We start from the raw sequence: 24,924 nt of genomic DNA, 5'->3' as shown, positions 1-24,924 counted from the left end.
CTTATTGCACTTGCAAACAAAAGAGAAAGGGAGACAACTGCTCACTAGCTATAGAAATGCATACATTCTATATATTTAATGTTGGTGAGTCAAAATGAAAATGTCCCTTTCATTGCAAAGGGGTCAATGGTAACTGACTGTAACAAAGGTTGAATGAAATTCAGCACTGGGATCCTTTATACAGATCAGGGCTGACCAGCCAAACACTGCTTCAGTTACCAGGACATGGTTCCTGCATTCCTCTATCCTAACACTGCATGCTTCCATCTGCAGGGAAAACCAAGCCCCAAAGCCTGTATCCATACTGTGAACAGCATGCTTGAAGCAACGCTAGAGACAGCCTCTGCCCCTCTGTTGATGCTGGGTCTCCACTGGTTCTAGCCTAAATCTGTCTTTGCTCTCAAGGACTCCAATAGAAACCTTTGAATTATTCAGTGCTGGAAAATTCCATCTCAAGAAGTGGGAACACCGCGCATTGATCCAACACAGAATTAGCAATAGGAACAGTGTATGACTCTGACAAAGAAATATAAAGATCCTTTGTTGCCACTGTTGAATGTTCCCTACATCCTAGTGTGGCCTCTGCAGTTTTTACAGAGCCCATTCTGAAATCCCACCCCCCTGCACAATGCTCTTAGAAACCTTGTCTCCCTATGCTTGCTCCTGTACATGAACTTACACGGGATTAACACATACTAATTCTCTAGGAAAGAATGAATTTCACATCTATATTTTGGTGTCAAACCCCAGGAATGCTGTCAGAAAGAGCTCAGATCTCAATTAGTGCTAGAGGAATTGAACAGAACTTAAGAAGCCTGGAAAGAAAACCACAAAATGAATGCCTGCCTTAAGATGCTTATGGCTCTTGAGCCTGCTGGTGTTCTCTTCCCTCAATGTTTGCTCTCTCTTGGTGCGAATGCTGAATAATTAAACAAGTCATCCGAGGAAGAACAAAGCTTTTTGACCAAAGTGATTGTGCCTTTCAGTTCTCAGAATGAAGGTGCTGCAGGGAGTGTGATAGTGTTAATTCTGCTATTGCTTTATATTACAGATACTCTGTAAAGCCAACTATGGGTTCATTACTGGTGCAGCTCTATTGCTTCATGTCAGAAGGACAGCAGGATTGAGGGTTTCTAAGGCTAAACGTCAAAGCCCCAGTCCTGGCTTTCTCAGCAAGCTTCTGAGAAGTCCTGAATGCAGTATTCACTCACAGCAGCATCCTCCAGCAGTACCGCAATGAAATCCAGGGTGCAAAACTCTAGGTAGGAAACTCCCTGTTGCTAGCTAATAGGAAACACTGAGGAGGTGGATGGGGCTTGGAGCTAATCCTAATCACACACCATACACAGCAGCGAAATACTGTGAAAGCAAGACCTTAAAATTGCAAAAAGGAGCATAAAATATATAATCAGAAGTATGTTTCCTGCTTTACATCCTTCTTTGTCATGCATTTAATTCCTTCACACCTTTAAAGAAATCACTGTAAGAAAGATGGAGAACACCCCTGCTCAGCAGAGATCCCTTTCCCTGCAGTGCACCACATGGGTTAAAACCCTCTCAGGCCAAGGCATCTGGGTTTTCCATACAATGGGAATGCCTCATGTTGGAACCACATCTCTCAAGGCAGCTGGCAGGCGCTGCGCTCTGCCTTGCAGATGCTCTTGGTCCCAGATGCAGTACTGTCCAAACAAAGCTTGTAGGTAAAGCTTAAAGTTCCAGGGCAACTTCAATGCAAAACACTTTACACCTTATTATAACAGCTTACAATAACATTAAAGAACACAGAACTACACTCAAGTGCAGGGCTTTGTCCGTCCCCTTCCTATCAAGCCCCTGTAAAAATGGATGCACACCCCTTGCAATGCAGTATCTGTTAAACACGGATGGACCCTTCAGTACAAAGCTGTTTCAATAGTGCAGTAGGCAATCAGTGCTGGAGAAGTAGTTACTCTGGATAATTAGATACTTAAATATTGAAGTTGTTGATATTTACATAAGCACAGAAATTATAGGGCAAATTACGCAAACAAATCTATCACGGACCAGGAGCTCCTGTCGGGTTGCTAATGAAGGTAGAAAGCAGCAATCTTTCTTTATGAGGTTTCCTAATGGCCACGCTAACAAACCAATCTTCATTGCAGTGCTTCCCCTGGTTTCTTTCCTCCTTGTCTCAGTTTACAGGGACAAACACTTGGAGAAGACAAAGGGGATGGAAGAGACGGGAAGATAACGCTCCTCAATTATGCTGACACCTAAGAGATTGAATTAAGCAAAACCTCAGTATTTCATTGTCAATTTGACTCTGATTTCTACGTGAACAGATTTATGGTCTCTGTTAAGGTAGTTTGTCTTTGCTTAAGATTTGTTTCAGAGATGCATTATAAAGACAATTACCTCTTTTTCCTTACTGGAAGATGTAAAGGCTAATAACACAGTACTCCAGCAGAAGTATTACCTTTCCTTCAAGACAAATATTAGCTACTTACAGAAGTAAATCCTTAATGTATACTTATGAAGAAAGGATTCTACACCCAGGCAGTGCTCAGCTATGTACTTTCATCACACAACAGCCTCCTTTGCCTACTGTACACAATCAACTAGAACTGGAATTTTAGGAAAAAGCAGAGATTTCCTATAAATTTCAGCTATCTGGGCACTGAAACAGGTTAGAATGACAACATTAGTGGATTCTCAAATGCATAGGAAACCCTAAAATCATTACATTAAGTGCAGAAGTGACAGACCACCCCATTATGCCAAATACCATCTTATTTTCTCTGGCAACACTGTAGTGCAAACCTTTGGCTGGAAGATTGTTTTAACCAAATACTGTAAGTCTTAGCTTTAATCTCCTCAAAAGATGATCTTCATCACTGATACAAAACACACACCACAGAGTTTTACCTTACAACTGTGTGATAAACCAAGCTAACTGCCTTTTAGAACCGTGATCTAAATCCTTAAACAAGGATCTAAGTATTATTATAACCTATAAGTTGCACATTGAAATTGTCTGGCACACATAAGGTAGAGATGCAACAATGAACCAAAGCAGGAGAAAAATCATATGATTCGTTGTAGGTTGTTCATTTGTGAACAGCAATAAGACCAGTTGCATATCCCAAATGTACTTATCAGCTCATGTTTATGAAGCACTTTGAAGATGAAATGCCCTTGCAGTGCACAGCACTTGTTATACTGAAAGAAAACAGATACAGAGGTATAAAAGACCCCATCGCCGATTTCTGCTATCATCATAGAATACAAAACATTACTGATTTATCAGCAATATACCTCTATTTTTCTATTCAAACACAATACCTGGGAGTGAAAGCTTTCTAGCTATCAATACAGAGGTAATTACTGAAGAATGAAATACTGATGATGCTAGACAAGCAATTTATAGTGCACTGTTAGATGAGAACACAGAATAACGTTTCCTTCTGCATGGTTACGGAACTGGGCATATTACAGTATCTTAAGTACCATCTGTTAGAGAGTGCAGAAATGAGTAATAACAACATACCCCAAAAGTATTTCTGTTTACAGACCAGGCTACCACACTGTCAAAGACCACATTTTCAGCCTAGAGAAGGGAAGGCTCCTTAAAGGGAGACCTTATAACAGCCTTCCAGTGCCTAAAGGGGCTACAAGAAACATGGAGAGGGGCTTTGACGAGGACGTGCAGTGACAGAGACAAGGGCCAATGGCTTTAATGTGACAGAGGGGAGATATAGATTAAACATTAGGAAGAAATTCTTCACTATGAGGATGCTGGGGCACCGACACAGGGTGCCCAGAGTTGGACACAGGGGCTTGGAGCAGCTGCTCCAATGGAAGGTCCTATGGCAGGGGTTGGAACTGGATGAGCTTTAAGGTCCCTTCCAACCCAACCCAGTCTGGGATTGCGTGATCTGGACTTGAAACAGATGTAATCCCAATGGCAGAGGTTTTTACCAAAGCCTCATGGAAATCTCTTTTTGTCCCAGGCTGATGCCAGAAACGGATCATTTACATTCCCATCCGAGCCTGCACTTAAGGGGAAAAAAGGCAGCAGAAGGAGTCAACAAACCCCCCCAAGTTCACGTGCTTCTCTCCAGATGATCTATTGCTGCCAGAGCCTTAATCTAATTTTAGGTGAGCTCATCTTTTCTTCTGCCCTGGAGCCACTTTAACTTAATATTGCTCTCCTTCCAGAGCCGTGAGAGAGCACAGGCTCCCGTTCCCACCACAGATGCTGTGCTGACATTTTACTTTAGCTGTTTGCTGTAAGTCATCAATATCGCTCCTGAAGAGACCTTTTCCAAGCAAAAATGAAGACAAATTGCTGGCATTAGATCCAACTTTGACCTCTGCAGCCCAAAGGTGGAGGAAATAACATCTAAATTCCTTGCAGCTGCTCTGAAAGCTTCCAAAAGCTCCTCCAAGCATGCAAACTTCTGTATGTTAATAAAACACCTTCTGAGGTGCCAGGCTCCCTGTTCACACTGCAGTGCAAGCCAGCCAGCAGGTATAGGCAGGCAGTATGGGCAGGCAGAGAGCACTGCAGTCATCCTCCCTCTGAAGCATCATCAAGTGCTGTGAGGTCTTTGGGGAAAGCATTTCAGACATCACTGTTTCATCTGCCTCTTTCCCATCTGTTCCCCCTTTGCATTCACAGTATTCCTGACCTGCTCTCTGTTCTACCAGTCCTCCTTCACCTCTGTTTTCCTGCCCTTTGTTATCCCCAGCCCCTGCACAACCTGCTCACATGCTGATCTGAAGCTAAGTCTACATGGGAAGGGAAACCATAGCCTGAAATACTCACTTGTGTGAGGCCACAGGTCACATAAAGACAAAACTGTATGTGTGTGGGGAAGCTGATGCTAAGGAAAGCAGATGTGGTGACACCAGGAATGAAACCACCTGAGATCATCACTGAATCATTTGGGGTTTTGGTGCCTCAGTGCTTACAGTGAACCTTGTGCAATAAATCATAGCATGAATAGTCACAGAGCCAACTAAGTTGGAAAAGACCTTTAAGATAATCAAGTCCAACCGTTACTACAGGACTGCCAAGTCCACTACTAAACCATGGGCTTTTCTATGCCTTAATTTCTCTTTAAGTATAATTATGTGACACTTTAGCTATTCTCCAAATACCCATGGATGCAGTGGAACATAAATTCACATTATCCTTCCAGCATCTCCAAGATAAGACCTGTAGAAAACTGCAAACTGCTTCCTGTCATGCCTATTGTAGGCTCAGGTGATGGCTATGGGAAAGGATGTACCTGAGCCCAAAGGGATGGACCAGCTTGAGGAATCTCTTCTCAGCCAAGTCTCAAGATCCAAGAAGAGCTAAATGCTTAAAACCACCACCACAGCAGGGAGTCTAAACCATAGTCACAATGTTTGCAGTTTTAAACAAGAGATAAAAGTCATGTTTCCAACCGAGCAGGCAGCTGAAAGAGTGAACTGCAGGGAAAGGCTGGCGTGCCTTGGATTGTACACAAACCCCTTGACTCATGTTTGCCAAACATGTAAGGAAAAGCATGCAGTAAACACAGAAACAAACTTAGCATTTGCATATCTGCATTGTCTGTACCCAACAGTAACAGCTCCTGTGCTATGATATACCTTTAAAACCAGGATTTGCTCAGGATCAAACAGCTGGATCTTCTCCAGAACATCACTCGAGTGCTTTAGACCATCCCATGTGCACTTCATTTACCATAATCTCCATTATGCTATGGATGTAGCATTAAACTTATAAATACGGTTTTATAACAATACAGTAGACCCAGATAATGTCATCTAGGTTGATTTGCACCGAGGTTCAAAGACCCACTATATAGAGAAAATAAACATGGTACTAGGCTGTCAGGTAATAGAAGCTAGAGGAGACAGATGACCTTTGTGCAATATTTCCCCCTCTCCCCTCTCAGGGATGTATAAAGATGAAGGTATGAAAGCAGACACAGTCAGACACCACTGACACTGACCAAAATGCCACCATTTGTATTAGAACAGCTTGAAAAACAAAGCCAAAAACCCCAATCAATTGCTTAGTTATAGCTGTGTTTGCTGCATCCGTTTCCCTGAGCGTGAACAAAAGTGCCAGCAGCCACATTACAGAGACAGGTTGATGGCTGGATGACCCCATAACTCTTGTTCACATCTCATGTCTGCGCTGCTGCCTTGCATCTTAAAAGGCTTTCGTATCAGGGCCTCTGCAGGGAACCTGCTTTGCCATTCAGAATGGGTTTTGCCCAACCCAGACAGAACAATGAATGCTTTGTCCTACGCTGTATGTCTGTAATTGCAAGCACTACCAGGAAACAACATCCCCTGCACCTTGGAGTTACTGTCTGAGACACTGAATGATGGGAGATGTGCACTAAAGAAACAATCAATAACTTGAAAAGCACCAAAACCAGAACTCTTGATTCCCTCACAAGGTGAGGACCCCATCACAAGCACAACCCCCAGCATGCATCAGCCCAACTCTGCCTGTATCCCTCTTAATCTGGTGTCATCAGGAGCATCACGACACAGCAGGAAAAGAGACCGGTTCACTGTGAGACCTGCTACTCACTCTCTTACAGTGTAACGGCCCCCCTTCCAGCTGCACCCTTCTGCAGGGAGCTGGTGCTGATGGGCATCAACCACACAGACCACCTCGCTGTTCCTCAGCCTCAGGGGGAGCAGAAGGTGATGGAGCACCTTCTGCATCACTGCAAACCTGTCCTCCTTGTAGAGTCTTATAAATACTTGGGGGTTTTGCATTAGGGTTGTAATTTCCCCCCTATTTTCAAACAGAACATCAACCATCTTTCTCCTCTGCTGTTCAAATCCAAAACGAAACCACAACCGACAGGTTTCACCAGCCAAGGCACTGTGAGCTGCTGAAGAAATGAGTAACAGATGTAAATACCTGCTTGCTGTGCAGTCTGTGGGATCTGTTGACTCCGCTGTGCATTGTACTGAACTGAGGCAATGGGTCTGTACTGCTGAGTTGTTGAGGTAGGGTACTGACCAGATGGGTAATAATACACTGGCATCTGCAAAGGAAGAGAAGAGCAGGTAACTACAGGCCCTAAAGCTCCAAGATTCACAACATCAAACGCAACTGGAAGGGGAGCAGGAGTTCAAGTCAAGCAGCTTAGTGGTAATGGGGAGGAGATGGTGTCATTTCAAAACCTGCTGCTTGCTTCTTAGCTTTGCTAGGAAAAGGACTACTGGTGCCCAAATTTCTTCTCAAATACTTGAAGAAACAGGTAAAAAGTAAATAATTGAAACAGACAAAACCACACAGGTTGCATAAAAAGCATGTACCAAAGAAATCACAGTATGGCAAATGCTGTAGAAAAGAGGATGCAAACAGCACCTTCCGTATCAACAGAGTACACATACAGAGTGTGTTGACCAGTAAGTGAACTCTGGTAAAAATGGTTAATTCACACACTGGAGTAAAAATACATAGAAACAAGAGAGGGAAAGATAGAGAGTGTGTGCCCTTAACACTTGTAAGAAACAATGATTAAATCCATGCTACGTGAAGGTTTCCCTGCAGCCTCTCCCACACTTGGTGTGAATACAATTACAGTTCAAAACACAATCATAACATCTTTTCTTGCATGAGCTGAGGGTAAGCATTGAGCCAGCAAGTTCTGTTAGGTGGGCTTCTTTTCTCTGTTGTGATTGTCATTATAGAGCAAGGTGTAGTACATCACCTCATCACGCAGAGGAACATGGACTTTTGAGGGTCACTGGAGCTGCACGTTTGTTCTGTACGTGCTATAACACCGTACTGAGACACTTGAGCTGAACAGGTTTCCACTGACCTATGGCAAGTTCAAAGCACTCCAAGTCTTTCATTTTCATCTGCAGTGGATGCTGTAGTTACCTGACAGAGGTTGACAGCATATGGTATCATCAAACTGCAGAGGGATGCAGCTCTGGTTGAACATCGCTTCTCTGTCACATCCCTAAGCATTTCTTTATACAGTTTACTGATCCTACTTGGACCTATGCACAGAGTCCTACCAAAGGCTTTCAGTTTTCTTCTTTTCATACAAAAATAAGAACTATTTTTGCCATTTTCATTTGCATGAAGGAAATGTTCACAGGACAGCTCATTCAATTTGATCATGCATAAAGGATTAGCAGAGTGAAGGTATTAGCATCCTTGTGCATACTGCTAGGACATCAACAGAGACACCAGCAGGCTTCTTAGAGATGATGTCGGATGAGAAAGCATAGGCATAGACACAAAAGACTGGGTAAGAAGAGGGTATGGATGGCTACTGGGACAAGCAGAAGACTACTGAATGGGTAAAACAAAGCTGAATTTGGTCAATCAAGAGGCTGAATACCAACTCATTCTTCAAGGTTGATTCATTTGCTCTTCAATCAATGGAACTCTTCCCCTCACTAATAATATCAAACAGATTCAAACAAATACCAGAAAAACAAGAACATTTGGATTCAAAAATGGTATGTCTGGAGGGAGGAGAGCTTACAAGTGGCATGTAATGGCTACAGCCTGCCCTTGAGCCATTTGTTTGTTAGGAGACTACAGTAACCAAAGCAAAACACCTTTGTAAAAGGGACAAAAACCAGGATGAACTTTGCTTCTCTCAAAGCAAAGCCACCAGGTATAGGAAAGCTGACCCAGACAAGTTTAGTGTGATAAACTCATATTGTGGAAAGGTGACTGCTCTCAGCAAGACCCTACAATAGAAGCGAGAAGACTCAGCTTAAGTAAATTCAATGCAAAGAGTTGAGCCTGCCTTGGAGCAGGGGAACAGAGCAGACATTCCAGCAACTATTCTTTATATTCTATTACCACATCCTACAAATCAAAGAGTATTAAACCCCTGTGGAAATACTCCCACTTCTGGCAGCAGCTTAATCTCACTTAAAGGATTTAAATTTATTTGATTTACCCTCAACTTCCTCATTTCCCCTTGTACAGATGAGCCCCTAGATAATTGAGAGCACATGAGCATATGAGAACAATGTGAATTATCTCTTATGGGAAGATTCTGTAGGTATTAACTTGAAAATGTAGCCTAAAGAATGTAGGTTTTGAAGGGATGCTTCTATTTGAACGTGCTCAGCACAAAACCATCTATGCATGCTGAAGCATTTAGGGTAATCTGGAAATAGGTATTTATTTTTACCCCCCAGATAACACCTCAGTTTAGCCAAAGGGTTTTCTCCCTTGCTCTCATTCTCTCAGTTCATTGGAATACAGTGGCTATATGCCTCCAGTTAGAAGCTTGTCAGTGCAATCTATCAGCCTGAAAAATGACAGTAGTAGGAGTATTGGGTAAAAAACCATCATTTCACTGAGATTAACGGATGAATATGCCACTAATTACACACATATGACTTGCAAAGAACAGGTTTAGGTTTTCATGGGATCTTTTTGTTGTTGCCTGTAGTTGGTTTGGGGTTATTTGTAGTTGGAATTGACTGGGTTTTCTGGGGTTTAAGAGGTCAGCCATTAAAAGAAGGGCTTGGTGTAAAACATAGACATTGGATAAAATAGGTCTTTCATGGTTGAGGGGCTTGCAAGGATCCATTTTCATTTACCTTGAGTACATCCCTGCGTCAGTAGTCGAAACGTGTTATTTGTCCTTTCTGCTGTTGCTTCAGTGTACAGTGGAATTAGAGGGATCAGAGATAACAAGTATCACTTACATCGCCTGCTCTGACCCTATTGAATTTTCTAGTTTCTCATTGCATCAGTGTTACTAACACCTTGCTTATGTGCTCTTCAACACAAACCACTACATTTCTGTAGCAGCCTACTGACACACCAAATTGCTTTCTCATGTGAATGCACAATCTAGCCTTGGACCTGTTGCTCATGTAACCTATTTCATTTACAGAACCAGGAAGTTTCTATTGCACTAACAAGCATGATAACCCAACTATATGGTCATCCTAGATTTAAAAAAGCCCTTCTAAGACCACACCTTAATAAATGCTGCTTTCTTCAGTCTAAAAGCAGTTTCTTGATCTTAATCCTTGACACTGCAAAAAAAACCCTCCTTTTTAATAACTACCATAGAAAGAGTTGACAGATGTTCCTTACCCCCTTGGATATTCTTATTTTGATGGTGAACACCTTCCTGGTTTGCAGGTTGACCATTACAATGCATTCTGTTTCTTCTCTCATATGCAGCATCTTCTGACTGGGCACATCACTGCAGAAACACTCATGAAATGGCACAAACAGGCATTGCTTCTTCCTCCTTCTAATGTACTTTGTGCCTAGATGATGGGCAGAGACTCAATACATCACTGGCTTTCTGCTTTGTTCTGTCCACATACTGTTCAAACCCCATTTCCAGGCTGCGTTTCCCTGGACTGCTCTCTGCAGCATTATCCCTTAAATTCACAGAGATGTTGTTCATTTCCTCATGGTAGAAACAGGATTCCACACATCTTTCAGGCTGATTTTACTTTCCTAAACTCTCTTCCTACTGACTTAGAGCTTGATTCTGACACCAGACAAGTCATCTATTTTCTCTTAACATTGCTGATATCCAGTTAGGTTTGGATTAACAAATTCCTTCAGATGATTAGCGATGCTGATCCTATTGCCAACAGCAGCATAAATGGGAGCGAAGACAACAGAAACCACAGTGATGTATAGACACATGGAGGTACCATTTCTTCCCAGTATATAACTGACTGGGATCAGTCATTCCTCAAGGATTTTTCTCTTCCTCCCTCCTTCTCTTCCCTCCTCCATAACATAATGGCCTGTGTACAACTGTAGGATGTCCTCCAATATCATTTTCTAAGATCATCACTAAGACCCATTCACTTGCAGTGACTCACCAACCTTCTCCATGACAAGCTTCTTAGAGGAGACATGCTATACATAAAGGTTTTGCCTTAAGGTAGCTAAGGACTCTCTCGGAGAGGACTTTTGCAAAGAGACAGCTAAGACACAACATGAACCCAGATGAAAAACACTTGTACATGTGTATTACTTCTCCAAGCCTCCCCAAGGCTTCATACCACCTCATTTCTGGATATCACATTGCCAGTTGGCTTTTCAGAAAGAACAACTCCATGGGGACAGTAACTTCCAAGGGAGCATATCCTTTCCCATTGGCAGGGTACTCAGTTTTCCCATTTCTTCATTTGCAGAAGCAATGACAAGCACCACGGAAAGAGTGCTGCAAAACCCAAATGTGGACCCTTGTGCAAGTGCCTGGGCTCATAAGTGTTATAGAAGTACCAGTGAAAGAAGAAACTTGCCAACAGGAGAACATAGAGAAAGTAAAGATGTATGTTTCCTATTTGTGATGCAGAAAGCAAGCAGGGTTTTGGTTCCAAAAGTCCCTTTCAGCAAACCCCAGCTAATGGTTAAGGTTTGTTTGTTTGGTCCTCTTACCACTTCTTAGGCATCTCATTTCAAGCTCAGTCTGATGCTGCTTTGATGCAGGCTGGGAGAGAGGATCTTGGAGAGCAGCCATAGAGCCATGTTTAATTGAACTTTAATACAAACCCTAATAATTTAAATGTAATACCATAGGGTTTGTAGGCTTGGAGAGCATCTTTCTCCTCCTTTAAGATCCCAAAGGAAATGATCACACTCACAGCACCTCCACTTATTTCTAACAGCATATAGGATACCACAGCCAGTCCCCTAGAACCTTACCAGCAATACATTTGCAGGAACTAATTACCCATTAGAGTCAAGCCTCTCTTTTACTGGTGTAAGTTCAACAGCACCTTTGAAGATATAGAAGTGCTTTTACATTGACTGCATTGATTAGTACATCACAGAATGTTTTGCACACAATACCATCTTAACTGCACTTCTGAGCAGCCTCACTATTGCATTTAAGCCCAAAAGAGTAAAGCTGAACACCAATAGCCACAGTGAAGTTTTGCCATTGCCAGGATGGAGACCTGGGGGTCTAGGTGCCATACACAGAAAGCTAAGCTATTAGGGCAGAGGAACTACTATTTCCCAAGGCTTTGCACATCTTTTATACGAGGAACCTTCTATTGCTGTACACGTGCACAAACCAAAGGGCCAAATTCTAGGGCTGAAGAGAATGAATTAAGGCTTGAGACATCAGAGGTTCCTATCTGTGCATGCAAATGCTATGACCTGCTGCATCCTCTTTCCCTCCCTGCAGACTAAAGCCACTGTTTCACAGTACAGGGACACAGGCAGCAGGGACTGACATCCCACACTGGTATCTGACAAGGATCTTTTAGCATAGCAATAAGCTGCAGATGGATGGTGTGTGCAGTGCAGTAGATGCTGACACCGCTGAATTTCTTGCCTTTCTATGCCCCTCCGAGGACAACCCATTCCCCAGTGAAATAACTGAGGTTGCTGCAAACCCCAAAGATATTTTTCTGCCCTTGGCAACTCTCCACTTTGTTATAACATAGGAGAAAAGCAGCTGCACATATTGTATTTGGGGTACAGAGACTCACTGGCCACTGGACACACCAGTACGGTACTGGTCTTAAAGCATCCTCTACAGGAAAAGACACCTCCTCATCATTTGTCCTCTGAAGAAGTTCACCTGACCCTCAAGTATGAATGAGGGAAACCAGCCTCATAAGGTAACATTATGCCAGACTGAGTGAAAACTCAGATGCAAGATGGGATGCAGGATGCTGCAGCCCCCCTGCTCCAAAGCAAACCCCACACAGCAAGGTTGGGAAACATATTGCTTTATGTGCTGCAGTGACAGCTCATGAAATGGATGTGCTCACATTGATCCGATGCACTTGGAGTGTCGAGAGGTTTGATTAAATGATGTCTGAAAACACTGAGGCCACTGGGGGGTTTGGACGTGAGAAGCCCAGCCAGCCTCCATTTGCTCACTAAGGAGACTGAGTACAGGGGGGGAGATGGAATCTGCTTGTCAGGTCACCTTTTTCTCCCAAATATTATTAAATCGTGCTACATTTGGCAAATATTAAGTATTTTCCTATCAATACTATATATTTTCTTTAAAAAATAATCACATTACATTGAACTTCAGCTCCTCAGAACTGTTTTTATTACAAGCCTTCTCTCACAAAAATGGCTGCATAGCTTCTAACTACGGACGTCACAGTCCTCTATGGGGTGTCAGCATCCAGCAGTCCTCAGGTTTCTTTTAGTTTTAATTAGTGATCTAATTAACCGGATCTCTAGCACACTTAGAGCATTGTAACACTATAAATTCTTCATTACTGTGGCAATACAGAATGCCATTACCAAACACAATTGGAGATTTTCAGTAAGAAGCAGCAAACAGAAAACCCAGCAGGATTTACACTACTTCGACATTAAAAGAAATGGGGATTTTTTTTCCTCTTTATTTTTCATATGTTTTCTTCCAAAGGATAAAATAAAACCAGAAAAATGCTATTAATACCATTGGAAAGTAGAGTTTAAATGAAGTTATCCATAATTGCAGAGAGAAATTCATCTTTTTAAAGTGTATGCCTTGAAAATGGGCCAGAAAGTCATCTGTGCATTTTACTTCTTGACAGTAATCACTTCCAATATTCCGTAAAGGTACCCAGGAGGCAAGTGGAGATGTTTGGTAGTGAACAGTAAAACATAATCAGTCTTCAAGGAGACAGTTAAAATTACTGATCTGTGACACCTCACATGTTCAAGTCAATTAAATATGATTAACGACTACCTGGGCTGATGTGCGTGTTGCTCTTTTGGTGTATACGTACAGGGAAAAAGGACTATGGATATTTACTCACCCTCCTTCATATTCAGAGAATCATTTAGGGTGGAAAAGACCTTTAAGATCATTGAGTCCTACTGCAAGCCCAACACTGCCAAGTCCACATCTAAACCATGTCCCTAAGAGCCATGTTAGTGTACGCTGAATAGGGAAACAGGGTAAGAACAGAATAGCCTCCAAGATCTTCCCCTAGTTCCTTAACCACTTTTTAAACAAAGAAGCATCTATATCCACAAATCCTTTTTCCCCTTTTATTATTTTCCCCATCTTACATTTCTAATTGAGCTGGAAAAGGATGTTCATAACCTGAACACTTATGTCAGTCACAACACCAACGCAACACCCTGACAGAGGAGAACTCATCCCTTACCATGTGCAGACATGTCCTGGAGTATGAACATGTGTTCAGAAAATGGTGTGAGGATAAGGAATTGCTGAAACCCAGGAAATTATAAAGGCTTTGCAAGTGTCCTGCTACCTCAAACTGTTATAATGAGTAACACCAAACCAATAGCAAGGGCTATGCGTACCTGAGCAGGTGGTGGTGGTTGTTGCACGAAGCCCTGGGGTGGAGGTGGTGGCTGCAGCACTGGTTGGGATCCTGGTGGACCTGAACCTGTAAAGCCTCCTGGAGGAAGCTGCTGACTTGGAGAAGCCATAATGTAACCCGTTTGCTGGGCAGGCTGCTGCAGGATAGGTGATGGGTACACAGGACCAGACGGCGACTCGGGGTTGTCTCCTGATGATTGACGACTCAAGCTCATCTGGTTGAACTGTGTTGTCATGTCATCTCGCTGCAGGGCAAAAGGCAGGAGAAGATGATGCAGGCATGATGGCTGCAGTAGGCACTCAAATAGGCCAAACAAAACAGGCTCAAACAGGACACAAAAGGGGAAAGGAATTGGCTCAAATACCAAACTTTGCAGGGGGATCTGTAAGAATGGAGGCAATTAAAAGCACTATAAATGCTTTGTAAAAGACTTCCAGACTGCAAGGGGAATGGCACCACATGGCACAAAAGCCAATTATTTTGGCTCTTACCCTGCTCCTCCATAGTATTCCAAACTGACAAGTGAACTTTACAGTCTTCAGAAGTTGACATTCTGAATATAAAGGGCATGACAATAATGTTATGAATACCTCTTCTCCCCCAAACACTGAATTCCTCAGCCAAACACAGGCTGGTAATGACACCTGTGTTTCAAAGTGATCCCAAGAGGGAATCAGTAGGATTCAGGTGCAGACCTTTATCCTTTTGGGGCTGTTTTGAAAACCCAAGGTTGTAAACACAGAGAAGGTAAAAACCCTGAGCCTTTAGTTGCTATTTTAAGGCTCTTCATTCAGTGTTAGAAAGAAACAAGTACTTTATTTGACCAAAGGGGAAAAGAACAAATCTATGGTAGGATGAAAGTACCAAGTAAAGTCAATGGACCTGAGGCTCATTAGTGCTAGTAATGATACAGGGATTCTAGACAGTATCTCTTCAGTCTTGCAAAAAGATCCATACTAATCAACTCTCTCAAGTTTATTCTATGAAGGTCGAAGATTTACAGATGTGTTTCTATGCATCTTCACTTGTATCTATATCACAAGACTTTTAAATACTCAACACCACAATAAATCCAGCATAAAACTCCTTTATGTGCTGATATGCAGATTATGGTCCCTTCCTCACACGCCCTCATGGATAGGGAATATGCACTACAAAAAGGCTTTTCACTTAGAACATCCATGCTTTGACTTATCCTCCCACTCTGAGAGCAGATACCAGGGGAGAACATTTCAAACACCCTTAGCAGATCTTCAGGTGATGTAAGAATGTAATGCTATTAACTTCACCATCCTCCTGCATCCCTATTTAGGTACAGTAGTTGTTTGTCTGAAGTACAAAGCTACCTGGATGGTGAACAACTGCAAACAAACCCTTCATTGAACCCGGAATGTCTCTGGTTTTATACAATACAGACCAAGAGCTTCAAACCCCTGTAATTAATACATTGTGTGTATAATGCAATGTGCCCTGCAGACATTAATTCAGGTGAAGTTTCACTATTAAATTAGCCATTGAAAATATCAGCCTTCTTATGACTGCCACTAGAACAACCTGAGATGCCTGCAAGACACTTTTCGACTGAATTAACATTGAGATATGCAACTGATGTTCAGCATGGAACATTTTTTATTGTCCTTTAAGTGGTACTGCTCATCCACCAGGCATTAATAACGTTATTTTAGCTGCAAGGATCCATTCAGCTCCGTTTCCATCTCTTACTATAACTACATGATATCTCTACCTTGGGAAAAAAATACCAGCCATAAACAAGATTACCAGAGCGAGGATAAAAAATAACATTAAAAAAGAAGAACCTTGTAGTGCCTCTTCAAATGTCAGCTTCATTTTACAACAGCATAATGTTAGCCCTGTAAGCACCAAGCCAGATGCAGACTCCAGGAGAGCACTCTATCTTTATTACATGTGTCCATTGATGCTTTCTCAGGACACACAGTGTACACCTTCTGCAGCTGGTTTGCCACTGCTCTGCTTCCCAAGTGCTCTGGTACCACCAGGGAATGAATCCAGGCAGTGGGTTTAGGATATGGAGAAAATAATATGAAACACAAAAGAGGGATTTCTGGAGTTGTCTTATATGGATATAAGAGGGGAATAGCCCAAATCTCAAATGCTCAAGCTAGCAATTTAAGCTTCCTCAACACAAAGTGGGAAGACACAAGTTCCCATCACAAGCACATTTATCTGGATGCTCTGCTAACCAGGTGGACAGCCCTGCTCTTGCCATCATCCTCCAGGCTGGATAACCAGAACCAAGGGAAAGCTTGTCAGTACCAAAAGTGTTATGGAAATGGGGCTCTCACGTGGGACCCCCCTCTCGGTGCTACCCAGAGGCTCTTGGGCATACTCATGCTTAAACACCCAACTCCAACATCAAGGAAAGGGAAAAGGAAAGGAGAAATCATTAGTACCACAGAAAACTGCTGCGTTGGAGAGACTGGCAGGAGGTGCTGGGGAGGATAAGAAACTGCTGGATATTGGACTGATTGAGAAGATGGCTGCATTGCCTGAACGGGCTGCAAAACAAGCACAGGGAAAGACAATAAATACACATCACACCGACCACCCCTGCCACCTCTGTTAGTGAGAACAAAGGTCTCAAACACAGCTCTGCAAATGCAAGTGACTCATTGCCAGCCCAGGTACAAGAGGTCAGGTACTGCAATTTTCAGCTTCATCTTAGCCTTATACCAAACTATTCTTTATCACACATTTTTCTGCCTTTTTCCATGTATTTGATGGCTGCTAGATTAAATAAAGCCACGGCTACACCTTATTACTGATGGGAGGCAAAGCCAAATTATGATTCTACATTTAATTTATAAAGATAAAATGAGAAAGCAGCACAGTGTAAGTGTATATTTGAATTCTGATAACGGCTGATTGAACTGATGAGGGTGTCACAGGCAAAGGAATAATGACTGTAAAGCTGCTTAGGCAGAACACAATAGCCAAAAAAGAAACAAATGATAAAGAACAGGTTGTGAGTTACCCAAAGACAGACCCATCAGCTTGGAGCAGATGTTTATCTGCTCTGGATGTTTATCTAAGTGTAATTTTCTACAGCACTATTACCTTGGAATATCTTTATTATTCCTTTTGGTTTAATCTCTCCTTTACCATGAGTCTTACACAGGTTTGGTACTACCTCTGTCTTCAAACAGGGCTAAAACCAAATCATGCAATAAGAGCCACAAACACACAAATCCAAACCCCAGTAAAATCCAAGCAACTTCACCACACTTTAGTATCATGTTTTGGGGTAGCCTGGGATAAACTGTGCCACATTATAAAGCCACACAAGAACCACAGTAGATCTTGGCTGCTGTGCGAGTAAGCAGGATGTAGGGTTCTTGTTTGAGTAGTTCCCCCATCCCTCTCCTTTGGGACAGCAGACACATAATCCATCAGATTGAGTTCGTAGCAGATGCTGACCATGCTCAAACACATCTGGCCATGTGCCACATTCAGTGGGGGGCTGAAGAGCTGACACACCATGGCATATGCCCAAGCTATGCTGCTCTTCCCCATTCCTGCTGTAGATCCAGAGCTTGTGGCTCAGTGCAGGGTCACGGTCAGAGCATGGGGTGTAGGCAGCACACCCATGACCCTGGGCAGCGGTGCACAGAGAGTGGGCTTCCCATAGATCAGGCCTCATGTAAGTGGGCATGGAAGGGTTTGTAGAGCCCTGTGTTGTACTCAAGCTGCCTAAAAGGGACAGGGAAAGCTCTCCAGGTCTTAGGAGAGAATTACAGACTGTGCTAGCTTGAGAATTAAATGCTTCAGCTTTCACCTGTGGGTAGTTTTTGCAGAACAAATACATGCAGATATGCACCAACTCACTTAAAAGTCCTTTCCAAAATGAAGCCATGCTTTAGATGAAACCGAAAGGAATCTTCCCCTCTGCCCATGTCATACACATTGAGAATACAAACCATGGGCCCCATTTGTTTCAGAAGAACATCCTGATACTTAAGTCTACCTGCATCCTTCACATCCACAAGAGCTTCCTCGCTTCTTCCAATGGCCACCGCACCTACCTGTGTGACAAGGTGACTTGCCATTTGCTGCTGTGGCTGTTGAACCTGCTGAGGCTGCTGGGATGAAGGCTGTTGCTGAGACTGTCCCACCATCTGGCTCCTCATCGTCTGCTGGCCACTGGGAGGGTTGTATATTGCCGGTGTCCCATCAGGATTCACAAATGGTTGACCTGAAACAGAGCATCCTGCCTTTGCTCAGCACCTTTGGGGATGCTGTCTGTATGAAAGCATACAACCTGGCTTTAGCTGATGGCTATTTAGCTGACCTGCTAGACCAGCACTCTCAATGCCCCATTACAGGATCATCCTTTCCTTGCTTTTCCATTTGCAGACAAAGCAGGCAGCAGGTATCTGTCCTGGCAGTATGACTTCCTAAGGAATAGGTGGCAGGTTACCATGGCTATGAGTCAGATGTGATGGTTACTTGGAGTCATTCAATAATGAATGAATTAATGCTAGAATTGAACTCTGAATCAAACACTGGAGGTAGAGAACATTCACGTGTATTTTATTGCCATGCAATAGCAGTCAAATGTGCACAACTACTCCTGATACATTATAGGTTGTAATGAAAGGAATAACACTTAAACCCACCCTCATTACTAATTGATTTACATGTTCTAATGACATAGTGCTGTACTTTCGAGAGCTGTGCCCTGTGTAATTAAAGGAGGCAGCACTGGAAGTTACCAAGGAAGCAACACTTCCACTGTCTTTGGAAATCTCTTATATAGAGATGGCCAAAGTCCTACTAAGCTGCTGAACATTCCTTGCTTGAGGTATTTCAGCTGGCCAAGAGTGATGTTTGTGGAAATATGAATGAATTTACCCAAGTCATTGTCTTATGAACAAAAAAGAAATGGTATTTTTTCTGTAAGGAAACTGTTTTCCATGACCTCAGTTCTCTTCCATCATTAACTGGTCAACCAAAGGAATTACAGATGTTTCCTTGAGAAGAAGGAATTTAAGCAGTGATAAGATGTAATGTAGGTAACTAAAGCATGAATATTTGAGAGAAAAAGGGAGATCTGGAGGGATTTGGTGGTTGACAGCGAATTAATGATTTTCTGGTCTGTACATCACAAGCATCTCTACCTGTTCCAGGTACTCCTCAGCCTTTTGGTTCCTCTCTCCTATTAAGCTAGGTCAGGACATATGACAACACTGTCTAAAGAAACCCTGCTCTCTCTCTAGAGCATCAGGACCTTCAGGATGAAGTCTTATTATACTGGGCTCATCCCACGCTGAGAAAGGTTATCATTAGAGTGAATGGAAGCAAAGCACAGGGCAGTTCTGTCCACTAGCTGATTTCCTGCTCCTTGCTGTGAACGCACTGGGTGGCAATGGCATAGGCTCCCTACATTTGGGAGTCTCAGGCTCTAGAAGTACTTTAGGAGACTGGGGAAGTCAGTCAGAGAGAAGGATACAGATTGTGATGTCTTTTAAAGGAGTAAGAATGAAATGTAAATGGTGCTTTCCCAAAGCAAGCAAAAAGTACCTTCATCTGGGGAAGGAGAAGGGTAAAGCAGAAGAGAGGAAACAAAGGAACCTGTAGACATGAAAAAGAAAGTATGGATTGCCACTACCTGAGGAGGAGCTGAGAGGTATAACCACAGCAGGGACATACTGACAGCATCTGTGGATGCCATTAGGGGCTTGCAGAGTCAGTGACTATGCAGTGTGAAAGGAAGCAAGGATCTTTAAAGGACATGGCATTATGATCAAAAGAGAGGAAAAGATTGGAAGTAGCCACTCTGCAAGAAGAGAAGAAAGAGCTAAAGAATGGTGTTACATAGGGAAAGAAAATCTATTCATTACAGGAAACAAAGCTCCTTTCCCTTTCTTTAAACTGTCTTCTCTTCAGCTATGTTTTTGACAGCATCCATCACTTTGATAGTTGAGCACAGCATCCAGTAATCTAAGCCTCCTCCCTATGGAGCTTCTTTTGTAGCGTTACCCTAATAAGATGCAAAGATTCTGAGCCCAAAGAGTGGCAAATCTGCAGCATGGATTTTGCTGCATGTTGAAAACACAGCACACACTGCAGTACACCCTGACTTCCAGCACAGGTAGCAGCGTGAAGCTATACATCTGAGACAACAATTCCAATTACAGAACTGCTCCCTCCGTTGTCTTTACCATGTATATACACATATGTATTTACAAGGGAGCTACAGAAACAAAACAGTCTGAAAGAAACACTAAATTCTGTTTAGACAAAACCCAATTGCTGCCTGAATGTTACACATACTAATGCCCATGGATCTCCCCATGATGCCTCTGCAGACAATGGTTCTATCACCTGAATTATGGATGACTTCTGTGTGGAAGGGGACCACATAGCACGCAGAATGCCATCTTCTGTATTGACCAAGGAATTCCAGTGTTACAGACAGAACTGTCAACTTCCAAACCAACAGGAATGATGGGTTTTGTGTTAAGCCCATCTCCTACTCTGTCCTTTCCCCTGAGTGTTTAAGAAATGCCCCAAATCCCCATTTATGCTCTCATGTCAATACTATAGTAGCTTGACAGAAGCACACTTAAGTAGTAAAGGCTTTAGAAAAGCACTAATTTGTGCAAGTTAAGTCACCTCTCTGGAAAGAATGTACCACATTGGAATCTAAGCAAACAACAACTAATGCCTGATCTTATGTAAGCTGATGTATATGGATCAGCCCCAGATACTACTGTCTCTAACTGTGTGAGGAGAGCTTGCTTTAATAGATTGTCAAAGCTATATTTTCCTCAAATGCTGCAATTTTCAGTTTTTCTTGACTTTTCTTTTTGGTCAGAATTCAGTATTTTTGGCGTCTGCTTTATGTATTTGCACCAAAACATTGGACCACAGGGGCATGAGAGACATAAAATACTGGTTAGAAACAAAGATTTCCACATCAAAATCTCCTGAATGCTCCATTAAAGACTTGGAAAAACTAGCTTGGAGTTCAGCCTCAGCTCCCAGTATAACAGAACACATACTTCACTGTAGGCTTTGTTATTCTAAACCTGGCATAACTCAGCTAAGGTTGACAGCACAGCTAATCATAGTCACTGAAATAACCCAAATCACTGCAGAACCATCCCTGAACCTTTGTAATCTTGCAGAGCACAACACTGTGGGGAGTAATAGCAGAATGTGACCTGGACTTCATCTGGACTGAGGAGGTACCAAATTGCCTTTATCTTCCATCAAGCACTCCAAGCAGAATAGTGTCTGAAGCATCCACAGTGCTGGCTGACTCCAAGTGCCTCACTTGTGTGCCACAATGATGCTAACTACCAGGAACTGCAGAGGTTACAACTTTCCTTCAGCAGAAAATCTCCAGTTTCAATACAATGGTTAATCACAGAGCTCACAACAAAATTAACTCTGATGTGCTAATTCAGATGCAGCCTTTAAGCCTTTTGAAATTCTGCTGTCAAGCACAATGTATAAGACTTTGACATTGCATTTCAGTTGCATGTATCTCAGCCTGCTTGGTATGGAAATGTATTTGTTTTCATTGAAATCAATAGGATCTCAGAGGATTCACAGCCAAGGAGTACTAGGACTTTACAAGATTAATATCCTCTCTGGAACTGCACAAGTGTGTTTTGTATCACTTCCTACTTGCCATGCCACAACAGCCTCACAAATCCAACCCAGCTTTGCCTGTGGATTTGAGAAAACACCCTGCCAAATGTCACTTCCATGTGTATGTGCTTCCTCATCAAGTGTCTCAAGGAAAACAGCTCCAGAAACAAGAAATGTGTCAACTCCCCACATTACACTGGTGCTGAAGGGCAGCACCAGGCAGGAAAGCATTGTACTGACCTGTGTGCGGGTTCAGAAGGATGCTGCCAGGCGGTATCCCTGCAGCTTCAAGTGGAAGGATGATATAGCTGGTGTTACTGGGGGCCACCTGGCCACTCATCCCATTCTCAGGGTAGGACACGCTGCCTGAAGAGCTGGCTGTCACCCCGGGGACGAGAGATGCACTTTGGAGAGGCTGATGTAACCGTGACAGTGACCCTGAGGAGCCAGCGCTGCTGGAAGACTCTGAGCCTAACAGAGAGACACAAACACAGCACAGGGGTTACAAGGGACCTCAGTCCCCATCAGACATAAGGACAGCCCTCATTGGCTGCAAAGGCAAGCACTGGTCCATGCCCAGCAGGCAGGAGTGGGGTTCTCACTCCCTGCTGAGCATCCAGTGGCATTTCTACAGTTCAAATGACCACCGTCCTCCAACAACCACTTCCCCATAGCCAATAAAGAGCTTTATCAAACAGAACACAAAGCACTCAGCACGTATTTATCATTCAGCAATATTGGTTCATAAGGTATAAAAAGGTATAAAAACTATAAATATAAAAGGTCTATTTATATAAGGTCTATGTAAAAGGTATAAAAACACTATCTAAAGGTATAGAAACTAAACATGTTGTTTGTGAATGAAAAAAACAACAATGAAAAAACCTACACAAGAGCAAATGGGACATTTTCTGTAAAGACAAACAAAGCAAACCCCCAACCCAGCAACAGCAATTGTCAGACAAGTAGCACAGTAGCTGTGCCATATGTATATTAACTTAAACCTACCCAACACTTTCGACACTTGGGGTGTTTCAGCACCTAGCCTATTAAAACAGATCAATCAAGATGAATGAAATGTGCTAAAACACATTCCTGCCTGCAAGGATGGGGAGATGCATTACTTCAAACAGCAAATACTATTTCCATTTTTTTCCCACCACAACTTATTTCATAGAACCATAGAAGAGTTAGGGTTGGAAAGGACCTTAAGATCATCCAGTTATAACCCCCCAAATTCACATAAAGAGATGCCTTGCTAAAGACTTCTGAAAGGAACTTGGCCTAAATGAGATTTTTGCCCCCATTGCACAACCCAACCTCTTCTTTTCCAGTGTGTAATGATGGTTACTTCTAGATTCTTCTATAATTTTCTTGCTGCTTCACAGTTGACACAATAATAACCTTTGTATTTTCATCACTTTCCATTGCTCTAACGTATTGAGAGATACAGGAGTTCAAAAAGAGTGATAAAAGAGACAGAAAAATCACCACAAGCACTTAATAGTTGAGAGGGTTCTTGGAGGGAAGAGCACAGAGGTACCATTAACTTCCCAATAACCTGAGTGCCAGTGAGTGATGTGCCATATCTTGCTCTATTTGCTTTGGGACAGCATTCAGTATCTGATGACTCTGCTCATCCCACCTTCCATGCCTGAGGTATTCCCTTTCTTATCAACTGGACTCTCAAAATCTACCCACTACTTGGTCCAGACAGTCAATTTCAGGAACAGTAGAGCACTGACCACTTCTGGAAATAACTCTTGTCTTAGATACAGCTTCTTGGCTTGGGAATATTTATTTACTACCTTTGTAAAGCACTTGCATTTCTGTGCATTACAATGTACTTGGTTTTTAGGATAAGGGTACCTGCTCACGTGAATACAATCACCTCTCTGCAAGTTGCACTGCTAAGAATAGGATTGATGCTTCAGTACAGTCAGTTGGTGTGCAGAGTATGACTGGAAGCAGTTGCCTTGGGCTTTACTGCCCATACATCAACATTCCTAGAGTTTCTCTGACTCACAAGATCCATCGGGCTAATGCTAAAAGGGTTACTATATTGCAATGCCTGCATATAATGGTCCTTTCCCAACAGGAGTGGCAATGAACATCTAACAGGAGAGATTAGAATGGGGGTCCAATTACTTGGAGTCCCTCCAAGGAAGTTAATGATCCCTACAGATCTTTATCAACACAGCTAATACCCCAGTGCAGACTGCTTTTGGTAAATGGGGAGGAAAGACATCAACTCCGACACGTGTGCATTCCACTGAATGGAAAACGCATTAAGAGAAGCTAAAGATGCAGTAGTTACATCTTTTGAGTCTTCCAACAATTAAACAGATATGTAGATACTCAGAGGATATTTATTTGAAATACATCATGTCTTCCTTCCCAATAATGTGTGTTAAAACCTGTTGTTATGTGTCAGTGACAGTAACATGGTAGTTGATGAGCTAGACTTTCTCTTTACGGGTGTGTTAGAGACTGAAGAAGTACATTCTTTATGCCTACAGGGACACCTATTTCACTTGCCCCTCAACATGCTTAGTCAACCCTGGAAAGCCTACTATATTACTGCAAGTCTAAATTAACCAAGGTTTTTAATCACGTCCCAAGTTGTAGTGTATGTAATCTGATTGCAATTTGTTAAATTATTAACACTCCACTCAATATTGAATTATGGCTCAAAACATCTCTGTATATCTACTAAGCTTCAGAGGAACAAAGATGACTTTATTTGCACTATATAGTCTGTGATTTGCAGTGGAATAAGGCTTTCTAAACCATCACCAGGTGCAGGAAAGCAACCACCAGAACCAGTAAGATAACCATGTAATGGGTTTCAAACAGCCACATTTGTGAAGTTTAAAAGAATGAAATAACATAATTCCTTTGCTAAGCTCTAATTCCCATGCAGCTGGATGCAATTAACATCTAAGACTAATTGACACTACTGCACTCTACTGCGGGAAACAGCATGTTCTGTGATCCATCTTCGCCTAAGGG

At 42.5% G+C, this 24,924-nt stretch overlaps 1 protein-coding gene across 1 annotated transcript in view; it reads right to left on the bottom strand.

Annotated features, from left to right (window-relative positions):
* Positions 1-24,924, bottom strand: part of ARPP21 (cAMP regulated phosphoprotein 21) — a 118,167-nt gene that overhangs the window by 22,493 nt on the left and 70,750 nt on the right. The window contains exons 14-18 of the mRNA XM_034066498.1: positions 22,153-22,383; positions 18,336-18,505; positions 16,707-16,811; positions 14,255-14,518; positions 6,917-7,043 (exon numbers count right to left, since the gene is read on the bottom strand). Of these exons, the coding sequence (XP_033922389.1) occupies positions 6,917-7,043; positions 14,255-14,518; positions 16,707-16,811; positions 18,336-18,505; positions 22,153-22,383 (897 nt within the window). The remainder of the gene's footprint in view (positions 1-6,916; positions 7,044-14,254; positions 14,519-16,706; positions 16,812-18,335; positions 18,506-22,152; positions 22,384-24,924) is intronic.

This window comes from Melopsittacus undulatus, chromosome 1 (genome assembly GCF_012275295.1).
Source record: "Melopsittacus undulatus isolate bMelUnd1 chromosome 1, bMelUnd1.mat.Z, whole genome shotgun sequence".
In the NCBI taxonomy this organism is placed as follows: Eukaryota; Metazoa; Chordata; class Aves; order Psittaciformes; family Psittaculidae; genus Melopsittacus; species Melopsittacus undulatus.
This window is presented reverse-complemented; position numbering and strand designations above follow the sequence as displayed.